At 31.0% G+C, this 12685-nt stretch overlaps 1 protein-coding gene across 1 annotated transcript; it reads left to right on the forward strand.

Moving 5' to 3' along the window:
• The first annotated feature begins 841 nt into the window (after positions 1-841).
• Positions 842-12207, forward strand: dlx4a (distal-less homeobox 4a). Its single transcript, NM_131300.2, has 3 exons — positions 842-1339; positions 2451-2644; positions 11685-12207. Exons 1-3 carry the CDS (start codon positions 1036-1038, stop codon positions 11937-11939), a joined length of 753 nt encoding a protein of 250 aa, NP_571375.1. The 5' UTR covers positions 842-1035; the 3' UTR covers positions 11940-12207.
• Positions 12208-12685: the final 478 nt, after the last annotated feature.

Below are 12685 nucleotides of genomic sequence, written 5' to 3' on the forward strand. Positions count from 1 at the left end.
ATGTGCTTCTAAACTGAGCATTTTTTTAGGCTCCTGAGTGTTCTAATAGGACTGATACTTTCAGTGTATTATTTGTTTTTTATTATTTATTTTCTTTTGTTAAACATTTTCTCATTCTTTGGTATAGAATATGGCTGCTAAACATTTTTTGCAAGTCAGGAAATGTTGTCAACAAAATAACGCATGTTTTTTTATTACCAGCCTAGACTGCTATAATATTGGTTACCAAATATGTTTCCTTCACGTTTTAATAATCAGATCTTTAAACATTACAGATTAAGTCATGCTGCTCTTGATATCACTTTCCTATTCTCAAAATAAACATTAGGTAGTGTATATAGTTAAAGAATGAAGCAAAATGATTGTACAGTATCAACCAATTTTAATGCTTATTTTGTGCATTTATGCGTATGTGTTAATTTAATGTGTATTATCATTTTTAATCATATGCTACATTTATGGCAACTTTATTGTATTTTTTATTACACGTCCGATAACAGTTTGTCTGTTTACACAATCAAGTTCCCATGATCAATTTGTTTTGTTATGGTTTATAAATCTTTAGCTATAGCATAAGTTTTTAGATTTATTTTATTATAAATTTTTAGAATTATTTATTTTAAGATATTGGTACGCCCGAAATAGCATGAACCTAAAGCCAAATTTTATTCTTTAACAACCAGTTCATTGTAAAAAAAAAAAAAAAAAGAAATATAAACACCCGTCTAAAGGCAAACTGCAATGCTATGCGCATATTACACTGTCGTGACGTCACAGAGAATAAAGAAACGATGCGGTCTGCGCACGCAGCCAATAAGAGCGCATTGCGTTCTCACTGCAGGAATCAACTCAGTATGTGACGACGCTGTTGAGATGAAGTTCTCAGACTTCACACACGGCCAAAACGAAAGCAAACGCACCAGCCCCACGGACATGGATCTCTTTGATGGCCCTCTTTAAGAGATGGAAATTACATGACTTCTAAATAGATGCCACTTTTATGGTGCACCGGTCTAATGGACATAACTCTAAAACATGACTATGACTTCATTGTCTGAAAGTTTGGAGGCTTCAGATCCCTCAAAGTCGGCTTTTCTGGAGTTCAGTCACGGTTACCAGTCTCACCAGCAGCATTCACCCGGTGTGTCTCACGCGCACTATCCGGTGCACGGTTTGCATCAAGGCGCGCATTCGCAATACGACGCGGCCTTCTCTCCTGGCGCTGCGTCTTACAGCCGTCCACTCGCTTACCACTATTCCACCGCACACCACCATCCAGGAGCTTACCTACCCTATCAACACAACAGCGCAGTCGGATATTCAAGAGTTGAGGATGCAGGTAAAGTGTGCTCTCATTCACTCACTAAAAATGGCATTGGAAAATTATGATACAAGGCGCTGGATTTCTGACAAATTTTACAATTGTGCAGTTTGGGCTCCATATTATTGTACTTTAAATATCTTTAATCACTTAGCTATTTGATTATTTTTTAAATCAAAAAGTAAAATTGATCCTGTGGAATTTATCGACGTTTTTTGTACGTTTACAAATTTGAAACAAACTGAGAGCCTTAAAAATATATGGAGAAATTAAGAAGTGTCTATATTTATTTAGACATAAAATAGACTTAAAATAATTATTTGTAAAAAAAAAAACAGTAGCTAAACTGACATATAAACGGGTGCATTTTTCATTGCTTTTTGCTTTAGTTTTTCCAACTAAATCCAGATAGTACTAAAATGCTACATTAAAATGTATGGCTACGCAGAAGGATTAATATACTGTGATCACTCCAATTAACAAAACAAGATTGACGGATCCCTAAAACAAACACATGCTTTATTTCAGGGTTTTATTTTATAATGGACATATAGCCTTGCTGCAATAATATACAAATCTCTTAAAAACAAATAAAAATTTAAAATGCCTTTTGGATGTTATAGAATTTTATATATTTATAATGTAAACCATATCTGAATACACACAGGTAGGTTACACGTTTCTCATTTGTTTAAACCCTGTCTTTAGGTATTAAAATCGCACAATAAAAAAGAAAAGAAAAATTAATTATAGTGATTGTTTAGTCGTCATATGGTTAACATTTAAAATGCATAATTTACAAATTATAGCAAATGTTTTCTTTATAATAATTTATCTGTCTTTTTCAATATAATGCAGTTTATCTAAAGCTGCAGATCATTCATTATATGCAACAACTTCAGTGATATTTTATACTCTACAACTGCAGTCAAAATGACAACGTGACAGTAGATTTCTTAGGGGTTTACAAACATTTTTATTGATTGACTGGTGAGCACATCTTTCAAAAAACAACCTAATAATAATAATAATAATAATAATAATAATAATAATAATAATTATTATTATTATTATTTTTATTAATGATATTATTATTATTAAATATGCTTTTTTTACTTTTTCACGCAAGATTCCGAGAAGCAAAGTTCCATTGAAAGTGGAGAAATACGGCTGAACGGGAAGGGGAAGAAGATTCGCAAACCGCGCACGATTTACTCGAGCTTACAGCTGCAGGCGCTCAACCAGCGCTTCCAGCAAACCCAGTACCTCGCGCTGCCCGAACGCGCTGATCTGGCGGCTAAACTGGGTCTGACACAAACACAGGTATGTTGCCATGCTTTTGAGGACGATCCTTAAAAGAAATAATGAAAAAAGGCGAATGGAATGGAAGGTATAACTGGCAGAAGGTTGGGTCAGCTCTATAAGATCAAATCCAAATGAATGTAAAGTCTTCAACAGGTAATAGTGAGTGTAGGCATGTGATTGACAGGACTGAACAAAGCACAAAACACTCTATGCGCAGTAGAAAATAAGGTCTATCGAAAACTTAGTTCGACATTAAATTACGTCAAACAAAACAGCGACATAAGCCCTATTAATCTATATTTGTGTACTATAAATAACAGGAAGCAACAAAGCCTATAGAATATTAAATAGCAAAAAGTCATGATTACAAATGTTTTTAATTTACTTTAACTTATTTTAATATGCTAATCAGGTTTTAAAAACATTTTTGAAAGATATGCAAAGATTAACATAATATTTTTAATCAGTTTGATTGATATAAATTGAGATGACTAAGTTCATTTGATTCAACTAAACAAATTAAAGCAACAAGAATTAATTTACAGTAAATACTGTGGGCTGTCCAAAGTTATAAACTCAGGAAAAATATTTTTAAGAACTGCACAGAATAGTCCTCTGAGGAATCAAAGATGGTTCTCTATTCTCTGAATTAAAAAACTACTTTGGAATTTGTATTTTCTTAATATTTCTTGCAAATAACATTAGCAAACAGTGTACAGTGTACACTTCACAATCAAAAAATAAAAGAAAAGTAAGAGTTGCTTGATTTTTTAATTGCAATCATAAACTTTGCGGCCACATACAATACACAATAACAGTCAAAATTAATTACTCTAAAATGCAGCTATATGCAGATCCACAGTGCACATATGATACATCATAGTTGTAATGTTTCCAAATATGCACAAAAATGTTAAGAGTTAACCACAGTTATCTACATAAATCTATATAAAAAGCTGTCATTTCACCAGACAATGGAGTTAAGATGTCATTGCGTATGTAAAATATTGTAGTTATTTTATATAATTATATAATAATTATATAATTAATCTATTATATTCTTCCAAAATAATTAAATAATTTGCTTCATAATGTTTAAATAAATCTGATTTAAGGTACCTGCAAATTACTGAGATATAATTTAAAATGAGTAGCAACACATAATTATATAATAAAATAATCCAATATTTTTTCAAAAATCTAATCTAATCTTTAGATTTTATTGACAAGCAGCAGGAGGCTCTACTTTGGCCCCATTAAATTTTTCGTCTTTACTCAATAATTTTCTACTGCAACCTTAACCCATACAGTGGCCAGTTCACCTAACTTCACCCTTCAGAGAGCGTAATGAAAGGACACACTGACTGAACCTCCTAGAAAAATGACAAACCATCCACCCACGCAAGGCCTGACCTCAAAAACAATTCAAACTCTTGCAGCTAACAAAATATAAAGCAGTTTTTATGAAATAATAATGGGTGTTTCTTTAACCATGCATGGGCACTTTTACATGATTTGTATAAAAAAATACCTGTTATAAAAAAAAAAACAGATGTCAACATTTTATTTTGTAATATAAATCCTCAATTAAAACTCTTGAACTATAAAAAGTATATTTTAAAAAAAGCATTATTTGCTACATATTGAAATATAAGTTTGGGAGGGCGAAAAAAAAATTCCAATATTAACTAACGTGAATTATTACATTCATAAAACTAAAATCATATAAGCAAAGAACGAAAGGGAAGATTTCAATATTTACGGTGGGCAAATAACTGCAAAATGAATATATGTTTGAATGTTCTAGCATCATATTTCATATTTTAAATAAAGAATAAGAAATAGATTAATTTTTTCAGAATGCAATTGAGGTCATGGGATTATTTGACACTATTAAATGAGCCTTATGACGCTTTTTTTTTACTCTTACAGCTTTGTTTGGACATGAATAAGATCTGCAAAGTTAAAAAGTCCACTCTAACAATAGTTCTATATCAATAAGCACAGTTTCTGAATTCCCTCGTATGTCTTTCTTTCAGAACTGTACTCAAATGTCCACAATAGTGTGCTGCAAGGGATGACATTAAAACCCACAAGATTAACACACCACTGTTTCCCTTGAGATTTGATAGTGGGTTTTTAATCTGATATTTTTTCAGTTTATTAGTAAATACGATCTGTGGTAAATGTAACTTGAACATACTTTGATGTTGTGTGCGATGATACATTGACATTTTTCAAGATTGCAGACATGTTGAATGTCTGGACTGACCATATGTACAACCAATAAGAATTCAATTCTGTTTTACACGCTACTGTCAATTATATTATTCTTCTGAAAAAAGTCTTGAATTTTGTTGTTTGGCTGGAATAAAGAAGGTCAATATTATTAGCTCCCTTGTTAATTTTTTGATTGGCTACAGACAATTAAAGAGCAAACCACTCTTATATAATAACTTGACCTTATTAAACTGTAAAAGATATCTGTAATTTAGCAGTTTTCCATATTTTGTGATTTATGCTTTTTTATTTTCCCCTATTTTATTATGCTTTTAAATTTCATTATGGGACCTTGATCTTGCTTAAAACAACCTTTAACCCTAAAAAAGTGACTTTTATAAACAATGTTACTAGTTTATAGTAATATATTGTCTATATTTCATCTCAATACTAATATATTGAGTTGGTGTTGTATATTATGGTACATAAACTCCCTGTAATGAACTGACAACATTTTTTTCTGTTATTTTACAGATTTATTTCTCTGTATATTTCATTCCTATTCATTATATTATTTTAAACTAATAAAATGTCATTTAAAGTCACTTTGTTAAACTGTAAATGTCAACAAAATCATCAAATGTCATCAAATGTCAACAGAACAGAGATCAACATCCCATAAAGCAATTCACAACCTTACATAAACGGAAAACGCTTGTGAATCACAAAATACAGTTAATTAACAGATTTATTTTTACAGTGTAACTTTGTTAACCTATAGTTATGCCTTTGCACTTTAAGCTGAATATTACATCTCGCAAAATAACAAGTAAAATATTATGGTTTGTTTTCCCGGAGATGGGTTGTGGCTGGAAGGGCATTCGCTGCGTAGAACGTGCTGGATAAGTTGGTAGTTCATTCCGCTGTGGAGACCCCAGATTAATAAAGGGACTAAGCCGAAAAGAAAATGAATGAATGAATGAATGAATATTATGGTTTGTCATATTGCCAATGATAAATGAAATAACTTATTATAAGTTGATCATTTAAAACTATTATGTTTCTGTATTGTATTATGTTATTGTAAATGCGCTGAAAGAGAAAAAACATCTTCATTAAACAGCAGTCAGGGAATATTTGGAAAATAAATAAATTTTTTTTTTTTATAATTTTGAACTGTATATATGCAGCCACAGCTCCTAGAAAGGAGGCGGGGAGTATGAGCTAATTTACATTTAAAGAGACACAGACATTTCTGCTTTCACCCATTTAAAATCAATTATGTGTTAAGTAATTTGCCATGAAATTTCATAGACACATTGCGGGGACCCCTAAGACTTGTATGTACAGAGCACAATACAGCTTATTATGAACTCATCTTATTTCTTTATATGGTTTTTTATTTGCTCGAGTTAAAAAAACATACAACTATCATTCTTACAGAATCAGAAATGTAAAAGAATGATGTCTGTGGTAAACGTTTTCAAATGAAGTTATCAGATTTTTTCTTGAATAATTGGAATAAAGTTGTGGATCATCACAATATCAACCTCATCTTGAAGATGGCTATAGTTCAGCCACTCATTCTCCATTTGTTCCAAACCTGTTTTAGTTTCCTTCTTCTATTGAACACAAAAGAAAACATTCTGAAGAATGTCAGAAGCAGCAGTCATTTACTTCCATAGTATTTTTTTTTTTTTTGTTCCTAGCATGAATTTTAATGACTATAAGTCAATGAGTAAGTTGTGTGACTAAATGCCGAGTAAATGTTTATTTTGATGTGAACCATCACTTTAATCACATACATGCCATCAAACAGCGCTTTATCATTTCTCACTCATGAACATATTAAGAAATCATTATCTCAATAACTTGTAGCATGGTTAGATGCACTGAATTTACTTTTAACCATGCTGGTTATATTTGTACTATTTATTACATCATAACAGATTGTCTATTATCACCTAGGCATTTATCCCTAATAATATGAAATTGATGCAGAATTTAATATAAATTCTAATTGCTTACTATCATACATTCTTTATATATCTATACAGATTCTCATCTATAAACATCATCAGAGAAAACATTAACACTAATCTGTGAAATATTCATTCTGATGCGGATGATTCATTCTGAAAAAAAAAAAAAAAATATATATATATATATATATATATATATATATATATATATATATATATATATATATATATATATATTATAAATAATATAATTATTTATTAATATTTTTTATTTATTTGTTTATTCATTTTTTTTTTAGAAAGAATCATTCGCATCAGAATGAATATTTCACAGATTAGTGTTAATGTTTTCTCTGAATTTTGTTTTTTTTAATAAATGATACCTGTTCAGCAGGACAGGATGAAATCTCTTACATTTCGAGAGAGCAGACACAGGTATCATAGCTAATGGTGTGTGGCCAGTTTGCAGAGCCAAATACTTTTTAATCAGCAATTGAGCCTGTCATCACTTCAGTCAATGAAAGCTGAATCATGCCTCTGGCACCTGTTCTAGTCGGCTCATTTCATCTATTTTCTACATGCAAACAAAGTTTTAGTTATAAAAAGAAGGGCATCACCACATGACAGAGGTGCTCAAAATGCGGCTGGAGTGAAAGTGCAAATTAAAATAATTATTTTGGGTGTCAGAGAAAACGTTAAAAGGGTAATTGGACTTTAATCCAGTTTAAAAGTCCCTTGGAAAACATCGCTTTAATTATGCTTCATTACAGAAGATTTTACGGCTCTGTGGGTGTCATTGTAAAATCGCAATTAGCGTGAACGCTCCACATCACATAATAGTCATATAATTAAGAAATTAAGAACACTGTGAGTATAATATTGAGGCTTGTTTATATCATATATAGGCATGCCTGTTTGTTTTAATAGGAGTTTGGGGTAAAATGTTGGACCAATCGCAAGATTGGAGTTTTGTGGCATCCAAGGAACTGTCAAACTTTTTCTCTCTCACTCACAGCAAGCTGAAGACGAGCTGATGTTGGCAAGAGATCTGCTTTGCCACAAACATTCATGCAAAATGAAAGCTTGCAGAAATTCACACTTACAACTTCTAAGCAAAAATTAAAATCTGTGTCTGTAGAACGCCCTGTTCAACTTCAAAAAGAAAGGGAAAAATTCTGTCTTTCTTTGCTTTGTATTGAAAACTTGAAAATTTAAGTTTTTTTAAAGGGATAACTTGACCTATTCACCCTCAGAACATCAATAATAAATACATAAACAAAAGAATAATAACACATGCACACAAATATAGAAAAAAACTGTCTGTGCAAGAGTTACTTACAACATTATGACCTCTAATCCATCAGCAAACGGTTATAAGCACATGCATTCTGCTTATTGTAACTTTAATGATATATTTATACATCAGCATGTTTCAGCATGACTTTCTGTTTGATGTTTGTTAAATTTGATCACTTAATAAAACATATAAACATCTATCTATCTATCTATCTATCTATCTATCTATCTATCTATCTATCTATCTATCTATCTATCTATCTATCTATCTATCTATCTATCTATCTATCTATCTATCTATCTATCTATCTATCTATCTATCTATCTATCTATCTATCTATCTATCTATCTATCTATCTACACACAGCCAAAACAAAATTAATACATGAGGCTTTTGATCGTACAATGCCATCTAAAGCCAAATTATCAAATAAATTGTAACGGTGTTCTGTCAGAAGCCATAATTAATTTTGTTTAGTCTGCATTCTCTTTTTTTCTCAACTTTTTTACTCTTAAAGTCCCAATAGTGTATTTTATGTATTAACAAAGAACACAGTTTCAGCTAAAAAATAAATAAATAAATCTTTCCTTAATGTTCTACAGTAAAAAAAAAAAAGAAACCATCCCCATCTTGGATGTTCTGAGAGTGAGAAAATAAAAGGAAATTTTAGAATAACGCAAACAGCTTTGTGATAGATTTAGCTTAAAGAAAAAGTTAAAACTTTGTTTACTTTAAATTTAGTTATTCTGAATAGCAAAGCATTAACTATATAAAAAACTAAACTTTTACTAAACATGTTATTGTTAATAGATTATACATTTGAAATATTTACTGTGAAAAACACAAGCTAAAAAGAAAACACATGTACATTTATAGTGTGTTTAATGAATTCATTGATTTACTTTATTTTCGGCTTAGTCCCTTTATTAATTAGAGGTCACCACAGCGGAATGAACTGCCAACTTATCTAGCATATGTTTTCGCAGCAGATCCCCTTACAGCTGCAACCCATCACTGGGAAACATCCATACACACTCATTCACACACATACACCATGGACATTTGAGCTCCCCAGTTCACCTGTACCGCATGCCTTTGGACTGTGGGGGAAAAGAGCACCTGAATGAAACCCACACAATCACAGGGTGAACATGCAAACTCCCACAGAAATGCCAACTGACACAGCAGAGGCTTGAACCAGCAACCTTCTTGTTGTGAGGCGATCGTGCTACCCACTGCGCCATTGTAGCCCATGCGTTTGTTCATTTATTCATTCATTTTCTTTTTGGCTTAGTCCCTTTATTAATCTGCAGTCGCCATAGCGGAATAAACCGCCAACAAGCGTTTTTACGCAGCGGATCCCCTTCCGGCTGCAACCCATCACTGGGAAAGCCATGCGTTTAATGCATTTAAAATCAAAAAGAATACTGTAATAACACTTAAAGTCTGAAATCATAGGTTTTTTATATGTTAGTATCAGTATGCAACTTTTAGGAATGTCTATAAACTAGTGTGCTTCAAAAAAGTGACGAAATTCACATTAAAAACATAAAAACATCTGAAGCATTCAGTTAATCACTTCCGCCAAAAATAAATCAACAATTTTTTTTGACATCATCTCATACTGCCTACTCTTATCAAATTTTCTGATCAATCAAATGCTCTCTAGTATCTGACATGTCCCGCCCCCTTCAAGAAACTATTGCTATATGAGCTCAACCACTCACATTGGCAAAGCCGTGATTAAAACTAACTTTAATTGGCTTTTTTTTTTTTTAAGAGAAAGAGAGCTACTTTATTACTGCCCAGTCTTTATTTTCAGTTTAAATTCATCACAAATGAACAAAAATGCACATTTCAAAGCATTTCACGGGACATTTAAATGACTATTTGTAACATACTAAATAATTTACAGTTTAAAATTGTTCATAGGTCTCTGCAAGACAGTACACAGTTACACAGTATCTAATTTGTGGGATGAGTTTTATTTGTGTATTGCTAAACAAAAGTTTGTAGTCTCATTTTAGTGTTTAGAGTCTGTGTTTTAAGTATTTTGCTTTTTTATTGTGAAGGGTTGTATTTAATAATGAATATATACAGTGTAATATAGCCTTCTGTTTGATGTTTATGCCATTTAATCAGTTAATAAAACATAAAGGAATGAGCTATAAAATCCCCAATATCTCACTATATAAAGTGCTCAGCATATGTGTACACCCCTCACAAATAAATGAATCTTTTTATCAGAAAGCTATACAATATTATATTTGTGCATATACATTAGATTAGTCAGTGCTGAAGCCAAACCTGGAGCTTATCTAACAAAACAACTTACGATAATGCTCCAAAAACTAGCACACCCAAATTTATATGTTATATAAAAATATTAAATACAAAATTTAAAAAAAGAGTAAAAATCAAGAGAAGCAAAAAAATAAAATAAAATAAATAAAATAAATAAATAAAAAAAATAGAAAAATTAAGTTGAAATTTTGCAAGCTTTAATTTTTTTAAAATAATTTTTAGCTTGAATTTAATTGTATTATTCAATTTTAAATATGTTTGGTGACTAAAACATTATTTTAATAACTATTTCAGTTTAATAAATCTGTTTTGTTTAAATGCACCAAAATACATTGAATATATTCACTGAGAAATGGAGATAAATATTCATTTTCAAAATGGGGTGTACTCGATTACACTGAGCACTGTATACAGTATCTCAGTTTGGAGATGAGTTTTATTTGTATATTGTTAAGTAAATGTTTGTAGCATTATTTTAATGTTCAGTGTCTAGGTATTCTACTTTTTTATTAGGAAATGTTTTTTTTAATGCAGTATTAATATAGCCTTCAATTTGATGTCTGTGGTATTTTATCAGTTAATAAAACGTTAAAGCATGAGAAATAATCCCCAAGATGTCACTATACAGTATGTACACTGCTTATTCAATAATATTTAGTGTAAAACTGTGTTACTCAGAAATAGATACATTTTGCAAAAAAATAAGAAAAGTAATAGATTGAATGAATAAAAAAGTGAAGTAGACAAAAATAATTTTTACTTTCTAAAACATATGACCTTGTTTTGTTTTATTAAACAATTTTTAACAAAAAAAAAAGACTCTTAAGGGAAAAAAATACTCTTTTATTATTTACTTTGGCGATTCTGTCTTGTCTCACTTAACAGGTTATGACTTATAAATAAGTTTCGCAAAAGGTTTTTAAAAAAGACTAAAGTGATGGTAATTGCAGCTTGAAATTTGGTTCCAGAACAAACATTTCAATTACAAAAGAAATGTATGAAAATGTATAAAGTTGCATCATGCATGCATATAATAATAATTATAAAATAACAAAAATGTTTTGTTTTTTTTATTTAAAATAAAGGTTACAACTCCCTCACCCTAAACAAATCTATTTTAATTAAATATTTAAACAAATAATACATTTCTGTATTTTAATAAACTGATATTTAAATGAATTCAATTTCTGCATTTTATATTTAATGAGTTTCACAATATTTGTTTCATCAAAGTAAATGATTTTGCATATTGCAGGTCAAGATATGGTTCCAGAACAAGCGTTCCAAGTACAAAAAGATCATGAAACATGGCTCAAGTGGACCTGAAGGAGAACACCTTCAAGCAGCGTCTGCTTCAGGAGCCCCATGTTCACCAGGCATGCCACCCCTATGGGATGTTTCCATGCCCAGCAAAGGTGCTCCCATCCACTCTGGAGGATATATGAACTCTTTCGGACACTGGTACTCGGGTCATCATCAAGACCCAATGGCCAGAACTCAGATGATGTGATGGGACGTTTAGAACAATCTACAGTGTTTCCACGTCCCATCTACTGATTCCAGCAGTTCACACCAGCACTCTTTAGCACTGCGTACTCCGCCAAACATCCTTCCCAGTATTTTCCTCATAAAGATTTACATTGCTGACATTTTGGTTTATTTGCTTGCAGGTTTTTGTGGTGGATTTAAAAAAAAAAGACTGAATAAACAGCCTAACCTGAACTTGGATTTTTGTATGTTCTTGTAAATTTGAATAAAATGCCTTTGTCTGATTGTCATAAATGTCTATTTAATATTTTAATATCCTCAGTTCTCTCTCTGAAATATTTATCGGTCTGTTGCATGATATTTTTCTTTGGTTTAAAGAAAACAGCAGTGTTGAATTTTGCTTTGTTTTTCAATGTTTTCAGTTTGACCCGTTCATTAATATACACTTGAATGTGCTGAGGATGTATTTGTCTAGAGCATTAATTGGCAAAACTTTACAAAAAGGTTTACTTGTTAGTATTAACTGAATAGATTAAAGCAGTTTAAAAATTCTACAGCATTTATTAATCTTAAAGTTAATTTCAACATTCATTAATACTATAAACACCAAAAGAAATAGTTGGTTAATGTGCCATGAGCGAGCTAACATAAACATTTTTATTAACATGAACACATTTTATGAACATATCTCACACATCATAAATTCACAAATCAACATCAAATGTTAACAAATAAGACCTTATTTTAGGATTTTACCAATACTAATTT

The sequence above is a fragment of the Danio rerio genome, chromosome 3, assembly GCF_049306965.1.
Source record: "Danio rerio strain Tuebingen ecotype United States chromosome 3, GRCz12tu, whole genome shotgun sequence".
Lineage (NCBI taxonomy): Eukaryota > Metazoa > Chordata > Actinopteri > Cypriniformes > Danionidae > Danio > Danio rerio.